The following is a 20,840-nucleotide window of genomic DNA, read 5'->3' as shown; positions in this document are numbered from 1 at the left end:
TTCATAATCCTAGATCCGAATAATATCTTGTTCTTCCACACTTGGCCAAGGTGGCGCCATTAAACACTTTTTTAACACATAATGGAGTAAAATAAAATACAAAAAAAATAATAATAATACAAAATACATACATACAGACATTACAATAAACTATTCTCTTTTAAGTTTAATGTTTTTTTTTAGTTTTTGCTATAAAATAATAATCATAATTGAATCACATAGGTTCATATCATTTGTTTGTTATGGGATGCGTTAATATTGGTTGATTGGTTTCGAATGGTGTTGTGTTGAGGCTTCTTCGGACAAAACGAGAAGGCAACTACTTAAGACTTACTTTTTATTTAAATTAAACTCTAAGGCAATAGTGTAAGGAATGAATGATCTTTGAACCAACCACTCAGCCAGCCATCCAGACGGGCAGCCAAGCAACTAACCAACCAACCAACAATCACATCATTACCTTACAATTCGTTGTGGTTTTTTGTTTTAATTTTTTTCTTTTTGTTTTTGTTATTTTGTAACTTTGTATATAGGAATCATCACAATAGTTTAATACCTTCAACTGCTTGTTTCTGCTGCTTGGTGATTTCGCTACAACAACAGCCAACGCCGACTTCATCAGCATCTTCAGCATCATTACATTCTACACTAACTACTCTACTGACCATGTTTTTGCAATGTTTTTGTCTTTTTTTTTTTCTTCGTTTTGCCTAAAGCTTTGCTGACCTATTTAGCTGAACGACTCAAAACGCCTCCTTTGATCTTTGCCAAAAAGAAAAAGAGACGAAAAGGAAACACAAAGAAGAAGTACAAACAAAAAACTAAGCTAAAATGGAAATCTATTTCAGTTTCAAAAATGTCAACAAGGCTTTTTGTATGAGGCTGCGATTTATGGTGGAGTCGGCGGTATAACGCACACCGCGTAAATTGCCATCATTATGGTCGACCACTCCATATTCGCCCACAATGAAGCCATCGTCTGTCTTCTCCTCCACCCGATATTTGCGATAGTTGCGTCCCTCCACAACATAGGCCACTTTGGAGTCATCATCACCATTGGGTGGTACCGATCCTCTGGGATGGCCAGTATCATCAACATTGTAATCGTCATTGGTGTGATCACTACCATCACTGCCATCATCGTAGGCATTATAATCGGAAGCAGAATTGGGTTCAGTATGATGATGTCGGTGTTGATGCTGTTGACTAAAGGCATCGCCATTGCCATTGGCGTTGGTGTTGTAATGTCCAACAACACCCACACCTCCTCCACTGACATCTGCTCCATCGTAGTTGGTGCCAAAGTGTATACGCTGTCTGCTCGTTTGGAATTGATGCCCTCCTGGTGATGATGGTGGTGGTGGTGGTGGGGTAGGCAATGCTAAACTATTTCGCCCAGAGCTTCCTTGTATGCCATGGGCTCGCCCATTTGTCATTACGCTCACTGACTCTTCCACTTCGTAATTCTGCTCTGGGGTTGGTGTAAAAAGTTCCTCAATATTATTGCGTTCAGTGGTAAAGATTAGGCCAACATCATCAGCTCCACTGCTGGCGGTTGCAGGTGCTATGTTGGATATTTCAGCAACACATCTGACTAGATCTGCGAAAAGAAGAAACAAAATCAAATTTAATGAAACGCTGGCAGAAATGTTTAGGTAAAGGAAAATTGAAACGATTTTATATATGAAAAAGTTTGTATAAACTTTGTTTTTCATGACTACAATTCTCACAACTATCAGCAGTGATAGTTGGAAAATTTGACAAATTTAAAATGTATACATATGTAGGTTAGATTTATGTGGCAATCTGCAATAAGACTCACTGCCTTCGAGTTCCTACCGTTGAACCAGCTAGATCGCTAATTGCGAAATTGTTTCATTTCGCTCCTAAAAAAAAAAAAAATCCCGTATCTCGAAATATGTACTAAAGCTGCAAGCGCAAAACTAGTCGTCAGACTAACAAATGAGGAAGAGACAGATAAACCAGAGGGTTGCACAGTTCGTCTCCAGCCTGTAAAAAAAGGTGGTGATGCAGACTCCGAAACAGCGACAGTGTTAATGAATCGGTCATCACAACCGAAAGGAGAGATGAGGGCAGCAGGATAATGGCAGAAGTAAGCGATGGCTTTGCTAAACTCACAAGTTGACCGAGAAAGCGATTCGGGGCACGAGGAAAGCGACAGAGGATTATGCACCTGCAGCGCAATCGGGCGAAAGTGCAGGATGCTAGAAGGGATAAAACTGACATTCTAAACACTTCTACTGAAGCTGGTAAGAGAATTGGATTTCCCGAAGAGCATAGGACAGCTGAAGAAGAACAAGAGCTCCCCGCTTTCAAGTACTCTGGGAAAACCCAACCAGCCCTTACGCAATGGAGACTCCAAACAGTGTCCTGCGGATGGAGACCCCTGAGTCTTCATGGAGGACTGTGACTTCCAAACGGAGGCCACATCCATCACGGTAGGGGAGATGGTCGCTGAGAAAGGTAAGGACCCGCCCTCTTACGACGGAGTGGCAAGAAAGCACAACAGAGATGAGATGACTTATGCAGATATCGATATCGGCTGCGCATCCGGTAGGATTCCAGCAGATCGTCGGTGTCAGGTGAGGCATTTGGTAAACGAATATGTTCTGAACTCTGAAGGGGGTCCACCCATACGAATTATGAGCTGTGAGTATAGAGGGGACATCTTAATGCGTCAGCGGAATGTATTAATACCGTCAAAAAGCTCGTTGGAAATACCCACACTCCCTTGGGCGCAAAGAGAGATGGATACACCACAGCTCACAAAGGCGACGGTCTTCATCAAGGATGTGGACGGCGAAATCGCGACGGAATGCATGATGGAAGCCTTTTCCACAGGTAGGAGAAGGAGGAAGGCATTGATCAAGTTTCCGTGACAAGTTTGGCCAAGACTAAAGGCATGGCTTACTACGGGGCCATGGTCGTCTTTTTCAAAATTGGGAAGACAGGGATAGTCGAATATACTTATATGCGCATGGGAAGGAAAACAATAAGGGATTGCGTGAATAGGACGACATTTTATACCCTCCACCATAGGATAGGGGGTATACTAATTTCGTCATTCTGTTTGTAACTACTCGAAATATTCGTCTGAGACCCCATGAAGTATATATATTCTTGATCGTCGCGACATTTTATGTCGATCTAGCCATGTCCGTCCGTCTGTTCGTCCGCCTGTCTGTCGAAAGCATGCTAACTTCCGAAGGAGTAAAGCTAGCCGCCTGAAATTTTGCACAAATACTTCTTATTGGTGTAGGTCGGTTGGTATTGTAAATGGGCCATATCGGTCCATGTTTTGATATAGCTGCCATATAAACCGATCTTGGGACTTGACTCTCTAGCCTATCTCTAGACTCTTGAGCCTCTAGAGTGCGCAATTCTTATCCGATATGGCTGAAATTTTGCACGACGTGTTTTGTTATGATATCCAACAACTGTGCCAAGTATGGTTCAAAGCGGTCCATAACCTGATATAGCTGCCATATAAACCGATTTTGGGTCTTGACTTCTTGAGCCTCTAGAGTGCACAATTCCTATCCGATTAGAATGAAATTTTGCACGACGTGATTTGTTACGATATCCAACAACTGTGCCAGGTACGGTTCAAATCGGTCTATAACCTGTTATAGCTGCCATATAAACCGATCTTGGGTCTTGACTTCTTGAGCCTCTAGAGTGCGCAATTCTTATCCGATTGGAATGACATTTTGCACGACATTTTGCAATGACATTTTCCAACAACTGTGCCAAGTATGGTTCAAATCGGTCCATAACCCGATATAGCTGTCATATAAACCGATCTTGGGTTTTGACTTCTTGAGCCTCTAGAGGGCGCAATTCTTATCCGATTTGAATGAATTTTGGCACAAAGTATTTTGTAATAATATTTACCAACTGTGACATGTATGGTTCAAATCGGTTCATAACCTGATATAGCTGTCATATAAACAGATCTGGTGACTTGACTTCTTGAGCTCCTAGAGGGCGCAATTCCTATCCGATTTGGCTAAAATTTTGACGTGACACATGACGTGTTTTATTCTTACTTTCAACAACTGTGTCAAATAAGACTCAAATCGGTTCATAACCTGATATAGCTGTCATATAAACCGATCTGGGATCTTGACTTCTTGAGCCTCTAGAGGTCGCAATTATTATCCGATTTGCCTGAAATTGTACGACGGATCCTCTCATGACCATCAACATACGTGTTTATTATGGTCTGAATCGGTCTATAGCCCGATACAGCTCCCATATAAATTGATCTCTCTATTTTACTTCTTGAGCCCCCAAAGGGCGCAATTCTTATTCGAATTGGCTGACATTTTACACAGGTCTCCAACATATAATTTAATTGTGGTCCAAACCGGACCATGTCTTGATATCGCTCTAATAGCAGAGCAAATCTTTTCTTATATCCTTTTTGCCTAAGCCTCTTCTTAGGCCGGGAAAAGAGCTCGGCAAATGCGATCCATGGTGGAGGGTATATAAAATTCGGCCCGGCCGAACTTAGCACGCTTTTACTAGTTTTGTATTTATTGTGCACTACAAGTCCTTCACTGAGACGAATTAATGTCGGCAACCTTTTTCGACCTGACCTAACCTTACCCAGTTTTCACGCACTACTAGCCGATCACTGGATTACCTTTATGTCCATGGTGTCATTTGCCGGATTGATGTCAGCTTCCTCTTCTCAACCGAACCTAGTATTGATGCCTTTTTCACGATTGATGGCGGTTACGCACTAGTGGAGCAAACCCCCTTGTCAAGAAGTTCTAAATTGTATATTCCTTGACAGGGAGAGAACCTTCTTTATAGTCGTCTTGGTCATGAAAAACATTTTCTGTGGAATTGCCCTGGCTATACTCGTGCTATTGTTGAAACAGGCTATCTTCCGGAAACTTCGGCCTAAGATATGTATTTATTAACCTCTCTAAAGTTGTTGGCGTAAAGAATGACAGACGAATGCGACCAGAAGAATTTTGCTTTAGTGTAGCGCAAGTTTCTTGCCTTTGGAATAAAAATGTCCTTTATGCCTCTCCATCTCATGAGTACATATGATATGCTGATATAAGCAAAGAACATCTCACTTAGCTAGGGAGCCAGTCTATCGAACACAGCTTGTAGTACGACTAGTGATACATTATCAGATAATCGCGAGTCAAAACTTTTGAGGATGGATGGTTGTTTGATAAAATATTTTTGCGCTTAAATCGATGGATCCATCTACGAGATCTGGCGCTTTTGTAATGGGTTACGGAAACAAAAATTTTCCATCGCAGTGAAACATACGTCCAATTTTCTATTAAACATTTTGACTCAATAGAGTTCCTAAAGCCATTTTTCAGGTAATCCAATAATTCCCTCCGAGAAGAGACTTAAGTCGCACATGTACAGAAGAAAATAACAAGTAAACTTGCCACATTACAAAAAAAAAACTTCAATGGAAGTGCTTTTATAGTAGTTTGTGTCTTCGTTTTTTGAGTTTTCTATTTTGCTTGCTTACTTACCTCCGTTGGGCAATCCTTTGGCATTTTGATTAGAATGTTGTTGATCTGACAATGATGAATGTTGTTGGCGTTGTTTTATTACTGCTGGGTGAGCAGATAACGTGGATGATGAAAATAGTGAAGAAACTGCCGACTCTAAGCATGGATTAATGTTATGATGACGTTGTGGCTGCTGCTGTTGTTGGTGGGGAGGAGGGGGTAGTGTGGGTAGTGGAGGCTGATGGTGATGTTGCTGGTTGAAAGCTGTTTCCAAATGTGCCGCCGGTTGCTGGGTGGCAGGTTGTGGAGCATTCAACAAATCGTAAGGCAAACGATCCAGGTTAAAGAGTATGCGACGTGCAGGAGCCGCTCCTGAAGCCGTATTCTCCACAGCCACTGAGGATGGCTGATGACGATGACCAAAGGTGCGTTGATGTGGATGCGACTGCTGTTGATAGTGATTTCCAAATGCTGATGATGGTTTCTCCGTTGTTGTGGTTGTTGTCGGTGGATTTGTGCTAAAGATGCTGGCCGACGATGTCGCAGTGGTGGGGGTGCTGCTTTGTGCTTCACCGAATGCAATACGTGACACAATGGCTGGTTTTCGTGAAGCCACATAGTTGCTGGGTCTTGCAGTTGTGGTGGTAATTTGTGGCAAATTTGTTGTGGTAATTGGCCTATTGGTGGTCGTCGTCGTCGAACTGGTGGTGGTGCCAATACTCGGACTGGGTGTCGTTGTAATAGGCCAATAGGTCTTTGCTGGCTCCCCATACATTTTCGAGGGTTCGGAATACACTTTGGAGGGCTCTCCATAGAATTTCGATGGTTGACCATAGACTTTTGCCGGCTCAGAATAGAATTTCTCAGGCTCTCCATAGACCTTTGCAGGCTCTGAGTACACTTTGGCAGGCTCTGAATAGAATTTCGAAGGTTCGCTGTACATTTTGGAGGGCTGCGAATAGAATTTCGCCGGCTCCGATTGATGAACGGCTGGCTGCAGAGCCTTCAGACTTTCGCTAACATTGCGTCTAGCCTCAGCCAAGATACCGGATTGATGCCATTTCTTGAGGTCTTCGACATTTTGCGAAATGGAAGAGTATGAAATGGAACGTGACTGAGGCCCACGACCACCGCTTTTGGTGTCGTGATAGATGACCGTTTGAAATGGCAATAACTGATCGTCAACACCGGTAGCTGACTGCTGTTGATCGATGTCTTTGGTAATGTCGCTGTCATGGACTTCATGAGCAGCGGTGTGTGCTGCTGACTGGGAGGTGTCATGATTAATGGACACGTTGCGTTGACCACTGCGATACGTTGTGGTAACCGTGGAGGTCGAACGCAGCGATGATGCTGATGATTGCATTGCTGAAGGCGCAGCAGGTGCCGCTGCATTCTGGGCCACCTGACTGGAGGCACTGTTCTCGGAGTCCAATGCCTCCAGGGTGTCTGCCACACTTGTTATGGGATATGATGGGGAACGATGACGGGTGAATGTCTTGCGTATGACTTTTTGTGGTTTGCGCTGTTGCTGCAACAGCTGTTGATGTTGTTTGGCAGTTGAAGGTTGCACCTCCTCCACAGAGAACTCACTTTTATGTGAGCGATTGATGAAGCTGTCGCCGTTGGTGGATGAAACAGCTGTATGGGGTTTGTGTGAGGTGGATATTGACTTGATTGTTGTTGTGGATGGCGATCTGGTTGTCGTTGTCGTTGTTGGTGGTCGCGGTGTCATTGTCACGACTGACTTTGTGTACGATTTATTGTCATACCTTGATGTGGTTGAAGTTGTTGTGGGACTTTTCCCCACATTTGTTCCTCGTTGACTAGAGGAAGAGGAGGAGGAGGACGATGATGATGATGACACAGAAGATGAGGAGGAAACACTAACCGACAATATTTTATAGTCTTCTTTGTCTCGGAATTTCTCTCTCTTCAAATCAATATCTCTGGCCTCGGCATCGAGTATGGCATCATTCTCTTCGTAATCATCCAGAAATGAAGTTTTACTCACATGTGCAACTTTTTTGCCCTCCCCCTGCTGGCCCTCCGTCGCCTGATTGTCTTTGGGACCTTGTATCTTAAGGCTACGACTGCCTGCCTCACGGCCTCTCCCCGTTTCCGCTGACTTTTTGTCAAATTCTACGCTGTCTTTGAAATCTTCCAAAAAATCCCCCTCTGGTATTCTTCTGCTGCTCGCCTCTGTTCGACTTCTGCCATAGAACTCTTGCTCCAGTTCGTCATGGCCCATGAACAATTTTAAGAACTCATTGCCTGCAATGAGATCACTTGCTGCTGAGATTCCGTCCTTCAGAGGCCTGGCTTGGCCCATTGCCAGCATTCGTTCCAACATCTGTAATTGGAGCAGACAAACAAAAACAAGAAGAAAATGAGAAAATCACAAGAAAAAACCAAACGAAACGAAAACAATAAGCGATTAGTAACTTAAGTACGTGCACCTTAGCAGTGACTCCACACTCCATACAGCTTAAAGGTTAAAATGTCTCAATTAATTTCCTCAACAATGCCGACATTTCCAACTGAGCCAGCAGTCACAGTAAGTGCTGCCAAATGAGTGCCGAAAGGGTAGGGGAATGGGCAGATATGGAGGAGGTGAAGTGTTTACAATTTTGACATTGATTTATTGGCAATTCATGATCATTTATAGTGCGATCACTTGGTTATGGGAAATATATACGTTTCAACATTATTAAGCTTCACGTAATACAAAAGATTATATAGGCGATGGAGGAGGAAGAGGCGGAGGAACAAAAAGAAAATGTTAAACCATGAGTAACCATAATACTCGTATGTCAATACCAACAATTCCAACGGAAATGCATGATTAGTGACATCAGTTCATATTTACTGATTTAAGACTATTTGCGAGGCGCTTTTTCTACCAACTGAAAGTTGAAATAATTTTTATACCCTCCACCATGGGGTTGGGTAAAACTAACTTCGCCATTCCATGCCACAACTGACGATTCCAATTTTCAGCAGAATCGGGTGGTGAAGCCTTAGCGGAATCAAACCTTAAACAGCTTTTTATGTGCTTAAGAAGTCTAATCGAGATATCGCTATTAGCTATACTCTGTCAAAGGCCATCAAATAAATTGCAAATTTTGCCCATGAACATAGCATTATGGAACGGGGGCAAACTTCTCACATATCAATGAGTGCAGTCCCATTTAAGTTTTTAAGCTCAATGATAAGGGACCTCCTACTTATAGCCGAGTCCGAAATGCGACACCTCTTTGAAGAGAAATTTTACATGGCATAGTACCTCACAAATGTTGCCAGCATTAGGAGGGGTAAACCACCGCTAACATTTTTTTTAATTGTCTCGCCAGGATTCGACCCCAGGTGTTCAGCGTCATAGGTGGACATGCTAACCTCTGCGCTACGGTAACCTCAAAGGTCATCTCCTAATTAAATCTAAATACAAAAGACGTGATTTTTAACCAGATACTAAACTGAAGAAGGAATGAATTCACTCTTTTTTAGCGAAACCAGATAGGTTGGTGTTAGGGGCTTGAGCCGGGGACTTTGCACTCGATATATAAGGCGGTTATTAGGCCGGTTCTGGTCTGGTACTCCGCAGTGGCGCCCAAGGTTTGCGCTTATTGTCATACACCATATAAAGTATTCAACGAGTATATGTTGGGTCTGTTGCAATGTAGACCAACCTTAGACTGAGGGAGTCGGGAATGTGGCGCTTCTCGACTTTGGGACATTCTTTCCTTCTACTGGGGCTGGTAATGAGGCGAAGCGGCAGGTCATATGCACCGCCACTGATTAAGTATCTTATCGGTTCTTCTTGGTGACGGATAGGACGTCATTTTCCCGAAGAAGGAGCACTGGAAAAATGGTTGTATGGGGTCACCTAGGCTAGAGTCTTTATTGAGAAAAAGGGAGTCAAATGGACTTCTGGAGGAGTATATCATCTGTCAGGCGTCAGCCTAATCGCACTGTAACGAGTTCGGTGACCGGACTCAAGCGACACTGAATGCTCTGGCGTCGGGCCATGTTGTTAGGGTATTGAGAATGTTTTTTAGGGGAGACATTTCGACTCAAATATGGATATAAATTTCGTCCTCCACTCCTAAATTCCTTGAATTTGAGCCCGATATTGCCATGGTCGCTAAGTACGAATAGTTTGGAGGGTGTTTTGGGGCTGGGGCGGCCATCGGCGCTTTGCCCTGAAAGTAGATATCAAATTCGTTTTTTACTCCCAAATAATTTTGAGTTCCATATAGTTAATTTGAGTTCCATATAGCTATAGTTGGAAACGAAGTTCAGTTTAGGGGGTGATTTTGGCCGTACCCCCAAACACTTGGCTGCAAAATTGGATATCAAATTCGTTTTCTACTCTCAAATACCTTTCATTTGAGTTCGATATTGTCATAATGAAACAATTAATCTGTTTGAAGTATTTTTAGGAGAAAAGGCGCCACCTAGACTTGAATGCAAATTTTAATTTCATATTCGTTATCTACTTCTAAATATCTTTCATGTGAATCCCATATAGCCATGGTGAATCCCATATAGCCATTTTAGGGGTGGGAAAACCTCCCATTACTTGGACTTAATTTTTTATGCCATTTTTATAATCTACTGCCGAATATTTTTCATTTCAATTCCATATCGTGTAGTATATCTGTTTAGAGTAGTTTTGGGATTTAGGGCGGCCCGCTGGGTACTTGGACCCAAAATTGAATACGATATTCGTTTTCTAGTATACCTTTCATTTGATACCCATATTGTGTCTATCAGTCCACTTAAAGTTTTGGGTGGCGTTTTTGGGGTAAGGAGAGGGTCAACCATCAACCGATATTTAAAAATTATATAACCTTTGTTTCCTTCCACGAAAACCTACACAATCTGTATTTTAAGAAAATCGGTCCGAGTCTCATATAGCCTTGATGGGTCATATGCCCATTTGGGCCGTTTTTGGGGGTGGGGTGACCCCTTACACTTCGATCTGATTTTGTATGTCAGATTACTAATCAACTCCCGAAAACCTTTCATTTGGGCACAATCTTGGTATGGACGTTCAATTTGTCTGCTTTTAGAAGTTTTGGGGTTAGGGCGGCTTTCTGGGTACTTGGACCAAATTGTTAATACCATGTTCGTATTCTACTCTTCAATACCTTTTATTTGATATCCATATTGTTCTTATCGGTTCACCGCCCCCTTCCGATATCAACAAATTATAAAACCTATTGCTTCTTCCTGACTATATTCGTAATCTACTTCAGAATATCTTCCATTTGAGTACCATATTGTCATACTCGTCCAATAAATCTATTTTAGGGTGTTTTGGGGTTGGTGCGGCCCCCTAGTTACTTGGACCCAATTTTTAATATGAAATTCGTACTCTGAATACCTTTCATTGGAGTCCCACATTGTCCTGATCGGTACACTTTTATTTTTGGGTAGTACTTTTGGGGTAAGGAGGAGGGCCCGCCCCATTTCCGACATCAAAAAATTATGTAGCCTATGTTTTTTTCCAGACCAATCTACACAATTTGTGAAAATTTCAAGGTAATCGGTTTTCGATGCACGCTGATTAAGTTCTTGAACGGGCCAAATCGGACCATATTTGGATATAGCTGCTGTATAGACCGATCTGCCGACAAAGGGTCTAATGCCCCTAACAACTTCCATCCGATTTCGCTGAAATTTAAAACAGTGAGTAGTTTTAAGCCTACCAACACCTGACCCAAGTATAGTTCAGATCGGACTATATTTAGATATAGCTGCCATATAGACCGATCTGCTGATAAAGGTTCTGAAGCCCATAAAAGCTTTATTTATTGACCATTTTCGCTGGAATTTGAAACAAAGTGTTATTTTAAGCCTCCCGACATCCGCCCTAAATATGGTTCTGATCGGACTATATTTAGATATAGCTGCCATATAGACCGATCTGCTGATTAAGGTTCTGAAGTCCATAAAAGCTTTATTTATTGACCATTTTCGCTGGAATTTGAAACAGAGGGTTATTTTAAGCCTTAAGTTAAGGGCCAGTTAAGGGTCTGAAGCTCACACAAGCTTTATTTATTACCCGATTTTCTTGAAATTTTAAATACAAAATTGAATAGCGACTTATATTTATAAGACCACTCAACGTCCGTGTCGAATTTGGGTGCATATGTTATCCAATTTTCATCGGATTTTAACGTAAAGGGTCTACATATATACCCGGGGTGGTGGCAAACCAAGTTCGGCCGGGGCTTTTTACTTGTTATTGTTTTTCTTATCCGGTTTCGACTATATTACGAAGGCCAGAACGATTTCTAAATTCATCTATAATATTTGGCTATTTTTTTTAAGTATTTTTAACACATTTTAAAGTTTAAAGAAAAAATATGAATATAAATATATTCAAAAATTATAAATTTGAAATAAAATTTTCTTCTTTATCTTTTCTATAGGTGGCCTACATCAACGAATGCTCACTTGTAATATTTTGACAGATAAAATCAAAACGTATGCGCCCCCAAGTTATGCTATTCCAATTAACAATTTTGGCTATAAGATGTGATAATTTTTTTAAATATTTATCTTCATGCAAAAGCTACAGTTGAAACTTGATGTTATAAATGTCAAATATTAGCTGTGTAAACAGCCTCCGGCTATGGGTATGTTAGTTAAACTCCCCCCAACAAAAACCAAAAGACAAGTAAACAATTACCTTAACAATTTCAGTGCTGAGTAATGTGAATGCCAATTGAGGTGGTTCTGTTTTGCTAAGCAAAGTCTTTGCTGCTCTCACTGCTCAACACAAGATTTATCAATCATTTCATATGGTGACCAAAAACCAAAACAAAAGACTTAAGACACAAGCACGTGAAAGACTTAATGCCAAATTGTACAGAGAAATCAATACAAGAGCAAGCAATACAATAATAATTAAATTCAATAAAACAAAAACAAATATAATTAAAGTTAATGAATTCTGACTTAGATTTAAAAAACAGAAACGATTGAACAAAAACAAAACAACAATAATTACCACATGGTAAATGGTGACAATGATAATAGGTCTTGATCAAATCCTCTTATACACAGATGAGGAGTGTAAACATATCGAATATCATTGAGACAAAATGGTACATTGGGAATCCCAAAACAAATTGATGACAGCACAGGCAGAACAAATAGAAGTGGGCTAAGTTCGGCCAGCCCTAATCAGTCAAGTCAAATTCTTTGCCCGGTATCTTTTTATAAAGGGTGATTTTTTTGAGGTTAGGATTTTCATGCATTAGTATTTGACAGATCACGTGGGATTTCAGACATGGTGTCAAAGAGAAAGATGCTCAGTATGCTTTGACATTTCATCATGAATAGACTTACTAACGAGCAACGCTTGCAAATCATTGAATTTTATTACCAAAATCAGTGTTCGGTTCGAAATGTGTTCATTCACCGTAACGTTGCGTCCAACAGCATCTTTGAAAAAATACGGTCCAATGATTCCACCAGCGTACAAACCACACCAAACAGTGCATTTTTCGGGATGCATGGGCAGTTCTTGAACGGCTTCTGGTTGCTCTTCACTCCAAATGCGGCAATTTTGCTTATTTACGTAGCCATTCAACCAGAAATGAGCCTCATCGCTGAACGGTGAATGAACACATTTCGAACCGAACACTGATTTTGGTAATAAAATTCAATGATTTGCAAGCGTTGCTCGTTAGTAAGTCTATTCATGATGAAATGTCAAAGCATACTGAGCATCTTTCTCTTTGACACCATGTCTGAAATCCCACGTGATCTGTCAAATACTAATGCATGAAAATCCTAACCTCAAAAAAATCACCCTTTACGTAAACCAAGGCTATAGGATAAGAATTGTTATGCTATTGTAGCTATATCAATATGTATATATGAACCGATTCGGGTCATACTTGAATCTTTTAGACCAGAGCAGAAGACGTTGTGCAAAATGTTAGCCAAATCAGATAAGAACTGCGCATTCTAGAAGCTCATTAAGTATCATCGGGAGAACGGATTATATGGGAGACATATCAGGTTTTGGACCGATTTGGGGCATACTTGGGACATTTGTTTAATGTCATAGAAAACGGCTAATTGCAAAAATTCAGCCAAATCGGATAATAGTTACACACTCTAGAGGCTCAAGAAGTATAATCGGCAGATCAGTTTATATGGGAGTTATATCAAAACATAGATAGATATGACCCATTTACAATCCCAACCGACCTACACTAATAAGAATTATTTGTGCACAATTTCAAGCATTTAGCTTTACTCTTTCGTAAGATAGCGTATTTTCGACAGACAGGCGGACAGACGAAAAAACGGACGGACGGATTATATCCGATTTGTATGAAAATTTGCATAATTACTTCACCTATGACCTCAAACAAATATGTCAAGTATGGTCTTAATCAGTATAAAACCTGATATAGCTCCAACATATACCGATCTCCCGAATATATTTCTTGAGCCTTTAGAGGCCGCAATGCTTATCGCAAAGGCTCAGGCTAAGGCCCTCATAAATAAATTTTTTTAACGACAAAAGAAAATTTTTTCAAGACAACATAATAATGAAATGAAAGTTGTTTGCCTGTTAGGGCGAAAATCATAAAATTTTACAATTCCTGTTTGTTTCTTTTTCGAGACGAGCTCAATGATCGGAGATGCAAATGGAAAAGAAAAGCCAAAGTTAGCAACACACACCAACTACTATGGAACGCGTTTCGTCTTTTGTTAAAAGACTTTTCAACCATATTAGGTGTGATGGCTTCAAGGGCCGAGCGTTGGTATGTTGTATTTGAATCGTTTTAATAACGAAAACGCGTCTATGATACAATAACTACATTAACAACGCTGACAACCCTGTCTATTAGCTGTACTTTTCCCAATGCATGTATTTTTCTGTAATGACAAACATTCTTTCTGTGACAAATTACACCGGCAACCCATCGGCTCCTGCTGCCTTATTATACCCTCCACCATAGGATGGGAGGTATACCAATTTCGTCATTCTGTTTGTAACTACTCGAAATATTCGTCTGAGACCCCATAAAGTATATATATTCTTGATCATCGCGAAATTTTATGTCGATCTAGCCATGTCCGTCCGTCTGTCCGTCCGTCCGTCCGTCCGTCTGTCTGTCGAAAGCCCGCTAACTTCCGAAGGAGTAAAGCTAGCCGCTTGAAAATTTGCACAAATACTTCTTATTAGCGTAGGTCAGTTGGTATTGTAAATGGGCCATATCGGTCCATGTTTTGATATAGCTGCCATATAAACCGATCATGGGTCTTGACTTCTTGAGCCTCTAGAGTGCGCAATTCTTATCCGATTGGAATGAAATTTTGCACAACGTGTTTTGTTATAGTATCCAACAACTGTGCCAAGTATGGTTCAAATCGGCCCATAACCTGATATAGCTGTCATATAAACCGATCTAGGATCTTGACTTCTTGAGCCTCTAGAGGGCACAATTCTTATCCGATTGGAATGAAATTTTGCACGGCGTGTTTTTTTATGGCAGAGCAAATCTTTTCTTATATCCTGTTTTGCCTAAGAAGAGATGCCGGGAAAAGAACTCGACAAATGCGATCCATGGTGGAGGGTATATAAGATTCGGCTCGGCCGAACTTAGCACGCTTTTACTTGTTTATCTTGGCGGCGTCATTAATGCTATCGACCTGTTCGCAGAAAAGGCACGTTTTGCCGCTCTTGTAATCTTTTTGTATTCCTTGAGCCGTGTGTAATACACATTCCAATAAACTTCTGCTTTTTTACGACATGCTCTATTAAAAAGTCTGCGGACCTCTTTCCCCATATTCGCCGACATTAGGCTTTAAATTATTGTATAATATTAATAATTCATTGTTTTTAAACACAATTACACTTTTTAAGCTTTAAATCCTAAAAACCGACAAAAAGAAAAAAAGGTAGTTTTCAAAAAATAAATTTATGTAATCTCTAATATTACTGTGTTTTTTTAATGGCTATCAAGCACAACTATTGTCTATGATCTCTAACTCGTTAACGTTTAATGCAATTTACACCTTTTTTTAATCTCTTCTTTTAACGACTTTTGTCTTTCGATCAAATTCAATTCCATTAATGCAACAAATTAAAAAAAAAAAAAAAAAAAAACAGACAGCTATACTGAGAGGCAGACAGACAATCAATTATTTGTGGCTCCACTATTAAGATAAATAAGTTTTTGCACGTTAAGCGAATAGAAAATATTATTAATTGCTCCATTGATATAGTTAATAATTTGCATGTATGAGAACAAGCCATGAGACAGCTAAAGCGTCGTTTGTACCCAATATTTAATAAAAAAATATAGATAATAATATATGCAAGAGTCATGATACTGTAACCACATCCGGCAAAGTTGAGGGAGAAAACAAAACCTTAACCAAGCTAGATATGAATGAACCAAAGAATGAAAAATGACAAAAATGGACATTAAAACCGCCCAGTTTAATTTTTTTTTCATTTTCCATTTTTCATAATGAAAGTTCTTTCAAGAATTGCAATGATTAGTCATAACTTTACACACCATATTTGTAAAATTTTGAGAGTTACCCCATTTACAGTCATTTGGGACGTATAGCGATCGTATGTAAATATTTTATATAACAACCATCATTGGTTTATAAACAAAGTTGCAAATGTAATACAATGCAATGTGGCATTACATCGCTTACTTAGAAGCTTTAATCGGTACGAAATCCAATAGTGAAAGTATTTTAACTGAGCATATAGCCCAGTTAATTTTTTTTAGATTTGTAGACCAGTGTAAATGGCTTGGTTCCTATGGTTGGCTGCCATTTTGGCACCAACCATTTGTTGGGTGTGATATATAGATCATTTTTAATAGATTGGCCATTGGCTGAAATGCAAAAAAGTATAACATGTATGAGCTTGAATAAGTAGAGCTGGCTCAAAAACCATACAGGGCCTTAGAACAACTCACTTAAAGTGCGAATTATGAGAATTTTGGACTTTACCAATAGAATTGAGAGGAATTCATCTTACACATGAATAAATTGTTTGTGTACACGGTGAAAATTATATAATTAAATAAACAACTTATGACTAGAAATGGGCGGACCATATTTGTATAAAGACGAAACTCAACAAGAAAAAGTAGAAGTCTATCAAAATTCGTCGTTTCAAATTTCATCAAAATCGGATGAAAAATGCTCCTTTTATGGGCTCAATACTCTATATCGAGAGATGGGTCTATATGGCAACTATATCCAAATATATTGGGTTGCCCAAAAAGTAATTGCGGATTTTTTAAATGCATTTTTATAAAACTTAGAATGAACTTTAATCAAATATACTTTTTTTTTAACTTTTTTTCTAAAGCAAGCTAAAAGTAACAGCTGATAACTGACAGAAGAAAGAATGCAATTACAGAGTCACAAGCTGTGAAAAAATTTGTCAACGCCGATTATATGAAAAATCCGCAATTACTTTTTGGGCAACCCAATATTTATTAAAAAGGGGTAGGTGGGGATTAAAGCTCACTGTTTCAAATTTCATCGAAATCGGATGAAAAATACGACTTTTATGAGCTCAATACCCTATATCTGGAGATCGGTCTATATGGCAGCTACACCCAAATACGGTCCGAATGAAATGGGTTTGGGTCTACTAGAACTTACTGTGTCAATTTTCATCGAAATCGAGTAATAAACGGATGTTTTATGGCTCCAATACCCTATATCGGGACATCGTGCGGTCGGTCTATAAGGCAGCTGTATCCAAATATGGTTCGATCTTGACCGCACTTCACAGAAATGAACTCACAGTGCCAAATTTCGTCTAAATCGGGTGAAAAATTACCAATTCATTGCCTGAAGACTTTTAGTTTGGAGATCGGTCTATATAACGGCTACATTGAACTTAATTCCGATTTTATGAGATCAGAAGGTTAGGTTTGCACATTTTGCTCATGAACTTTCCACTAAGGAACAGGGGCAAACTTCTCACATATCAATGAGTGCAGTCCGTTTCAAATTAAACCTCAATGATTAGGGGCCTTCTTTTTATAGCCGAGTCCGAACGGCGTTCCGCAGTGCGACAAGTCTTTGAAGAGACGTTTTACATGGCATAGTACGTCACAAATGTTGCCAGCATTAGGAGGGGAAAACCTCCGCTGAAAATTTTTTCTGATGGTCTCGCCAGGATTCGAACCCAGGCGTTCAGCGTTATAGGTGGACATGCTAACCTCTGCGCTACGGTGGCCTCCAGATTTAAATACAAAGAATCCGAAATCATCAAAAATGGTTTGGAAAAATATTTCAATTACTAAAGTATCTAAAAATTTATAAATTCCCAAATAAATACCAATGCATTGGGTAATTACCCGGTAGGGTCCGTCAGAGAAACCTGCTATTACTTACTTACTATTTGAAAAACTCACGAGTGGTGAGTTAGATGGGGAGGGTGTCGAGATTGCTCGCAACTGGAGAGGAAACCCCCCATGTTTGTTTTTATCCGTAATTCGATTCTGTCATTGGTTAACTCATTTCCACAATGTGGAAGTATCGCTAAGCGACCCTTCAATAGATCTGGGGAGGAAAGTCCCAAAGTTTGTTTTTATCCGTAATTCGATTCTATAGTTGGTTAACTCATTTCGATAATGTGGAAGTGTTGCTAAGCGACCCTTCAATGGACCATCAGATCTCCAGAAAATATCGAATAAGTGAGGAACGGCTTTCGGCTCGCAAACACGCAGCTGCATGGGCATTTTTGACATCACTGTTTGAGGAATTTCTTATCAAGGCCTTAAATTTCATTCCCTTTGTGCAAGAACTAACAGAACGCGATTTTTACTTCCTTGAAAATGAAACAAAAAATTGCGTTATTTAAATGGTGCAAATCCGCGTGAACTTCACCAGAAGCCACCACATTGCCAACATACCGATTGATATGCGGCAAAGAGTGGACAAATGCAAATTTGCCCATGAACATTCCATAAGGAATAGGGGGACACTTCTCACATACCAATAAGTTCTGTCTGATTTAAGTTTTAAGCTCAATGATAAGGGTTTTATTTTTTATAGCCAAATCCGAACGGCGAGCCCCACCTCGCCGTTCGGACAACTCCTCTTTAACGACGGCTGAACAATTTTTTTTGTTTAATATTCTCGTCAGGGTTCGAATCCAGGCGTTTAGCTTTAAAGGCGGACATGCTAACTTCTGCTCTACGGTGGCCTCCAAGGAGTGGACACGAATATCGACTTAATCAGTGCACGCACAATGGGGGTCGCCATATAGGCTATTTATTACGACTGCATGAAAAACAAGTTCTTTGAATGACATTTTGAAAAACATCAGTCAAAGAAAAACACCACCTCTAAAATTTCAGGAAAATCGAGTAATAATTGCGCCCTCCAGAGGCTCAAAAAGTCAAACTGGGAAATCGGTTAATATGGCAGCTATATGAGGTTATATACCGATGTAGACCATACTTGGAACAGTTGTTGGTAGTCAAACCAAAACGACATACTTAAAATTTCAATCATGTTGGATAAGAATTGCGCCCTCTAGAAGCCCGAGATGTCTAATCGGGAGATCGGTTTATATGGTGGCTATATCAGGATATAGACTGATTCAGACCATAATTGACACAGTTGTTGGAAGTCAAAACAAAACACTTCACACAAAATTCGGATAAGAATTGCACCCTCTAGAAGCTCAAGAAGTCAAGACCCAAGATCGGTTTATATAACAGCTGTATCAGGTTATGGACCAATTTAAACAATTCTTAGCACAGTTGTTAAAAGTCACAATGAAACACGTCATGCTAAATTTCCGTCAAATCGGATCGGAATTGCGCCCTCTAGAGGCTTAATAAGTTTAATCGGAAGATCGGTTTATATGGCGGCTATATCAGGTTATGGACTGATTTAGACTATACTTGGCACAGTTTTTGGGAGTCATACCAGAACACTTCATGCAAAATTTCAGCCAAATCGGATAAGACTTGCGCCCTTGACCATACCTGGCACAGTTGTTGGAAATGATACCAAAACACCACGTACAAAATTTTAGCCCAACCAGAGAGAATTGCGTCCTCTAGAAGCTTCAGAATTCAAGACCTAAGATCGGTTTATATGACAGCTATATCAAGACATGGACCTATTTGGCTCTTTACTCCTTCGAAAGTTAGCGTGCTTTCGACAGCCGGACGGATGGACGGACAGACGGACGGCCATGTCTGGTTCAACTTAAAATGTCATGACGATCAAGAATATATATACTTTGTGGAGTTTTAGACGCATATTTCGAGTTGGTACAAACGGAGTAACGAAATTAGTATAACCCAATCCTATTGTGGAGGGTATAAAAAGTGATAGAACCTAGTACAAGTGCATATGATTTCTACCGTCCAATTAGTCTTGGAAGCCAGAGGCAGAGGTTAGCATAACCGCCTCTGACGCCGAATACCTGGTTTCAAATCCAGGTGTGAATATCAGAAAATTTTTGAGAGGTGATTATCCCCTTACTAACGGTGGTTAAATTTTTAAGGTATCCTTGCCATTTGGACTCGGCATAACAAAAGAAGTCCCCTTATTATTGAGTCCAAACTTTAATCGGACTGTACCTATTGATACGAGAGAAGTATCCCTTGTTGCTTAATGGAATGTTCATTGCAAATTTAGTAGACGTAATTAGTCTCTCATAGTTCAACTTTTATACTCTGGAGAGGCTATTTCACACAAATGTTAGAAATATCATTGACCTTTCATTGGTAGGCAGCTATCAGCTTGCTTACACTAAAAGCATGGTACATTGACAGTGTCTTTCGTGATCATGATCACCTCATTTTTAAGGGAATTTAAAATGAGGTATGAGACTGCACTTTGAGGATCACCTTGTGATAGTGCATTGAAGGACAGGATTATCACAAGTGTAGGGTTCAATGTGAAAGATAATGAATTTTACATAACCAAAAGCCAAACACTAGGCTGTTGCCTAGGCGGATAACCTCATCATCAAGTTGCTTTTTCTCTACTATTACGGACTATGTTCAGGAAGCATTGGAGACAGGAGGCTGTTTGAATGAGCTAAGAATTAAAGATATGGTAAGAACCCCAGAAAAGCTGAGCTGTTACTACGGAGTCCAAATACCTTGCCATGTTTGATTTATTGTAAAATTTTTCGGATATTTTCAAATTTTTTCCAACTTTTACCAACCTTTGCAACAGAAAAGGTTTGCTATTTTAGCAAAAAATTTCTGTTGTTCTATTTTCAGCAGACTTTTTGCTGTTTTATCATCGACCTGATGTCCTCGCTTTATGTGAAACCCT

The 20,840-nt window shown here is 40.1% G+C and overlaps 1 protein-coding gene across 2 annotated transcripts in view; it reads right to left on the bottom strand.

Moving 5' to 3' along the window:
- Positions 1-211: 211 nt before the first annotated feature.
- LOC106091832 (serine-rich adhesin for platelets) overlaps positions 212-20,840 on the bottom strand; it is a 202,132-nt gene continuing 181,503 nt past the window's right edge. For both annotated transcript variants that reach the window (XM_059363140.1, XM_059363141.1), the window contains exons 4-5: positions 5,535-7,866; positions 212-1,600 (exon numbers count right to left, since the gene is read on the bottom strand). In XM_059363140.1, coding sequence (XP_059219123.1) covers positions 840-1,600; positions 5,535-7,866 — 3,093 coding nt within the window. In that variant the 3' untranslated portion in view covers positions 212-839. The remainder of the gene's footprint in view (positions 1,601-5,534; positions 7,867-20,840) is intronic.

Source organism: Stomoxys calcitrans, chromosome 2 (genome assembly GCF_963082655.1).
Source record: "Stomoxys calcitrans chromosome 2, idStoCalc2.1, whole genome shotgun sequence".
NCBI lineage: Eukaryota > Metazoa > Arthropoda > Insecta > Diptera > Muscidae > Stomoxys > Stomoxys calcitrans.
Note: the sequence above shows the minus strand (reverse complement) of the source record. Positions and strands in the feature narration are given on the sequence as shown.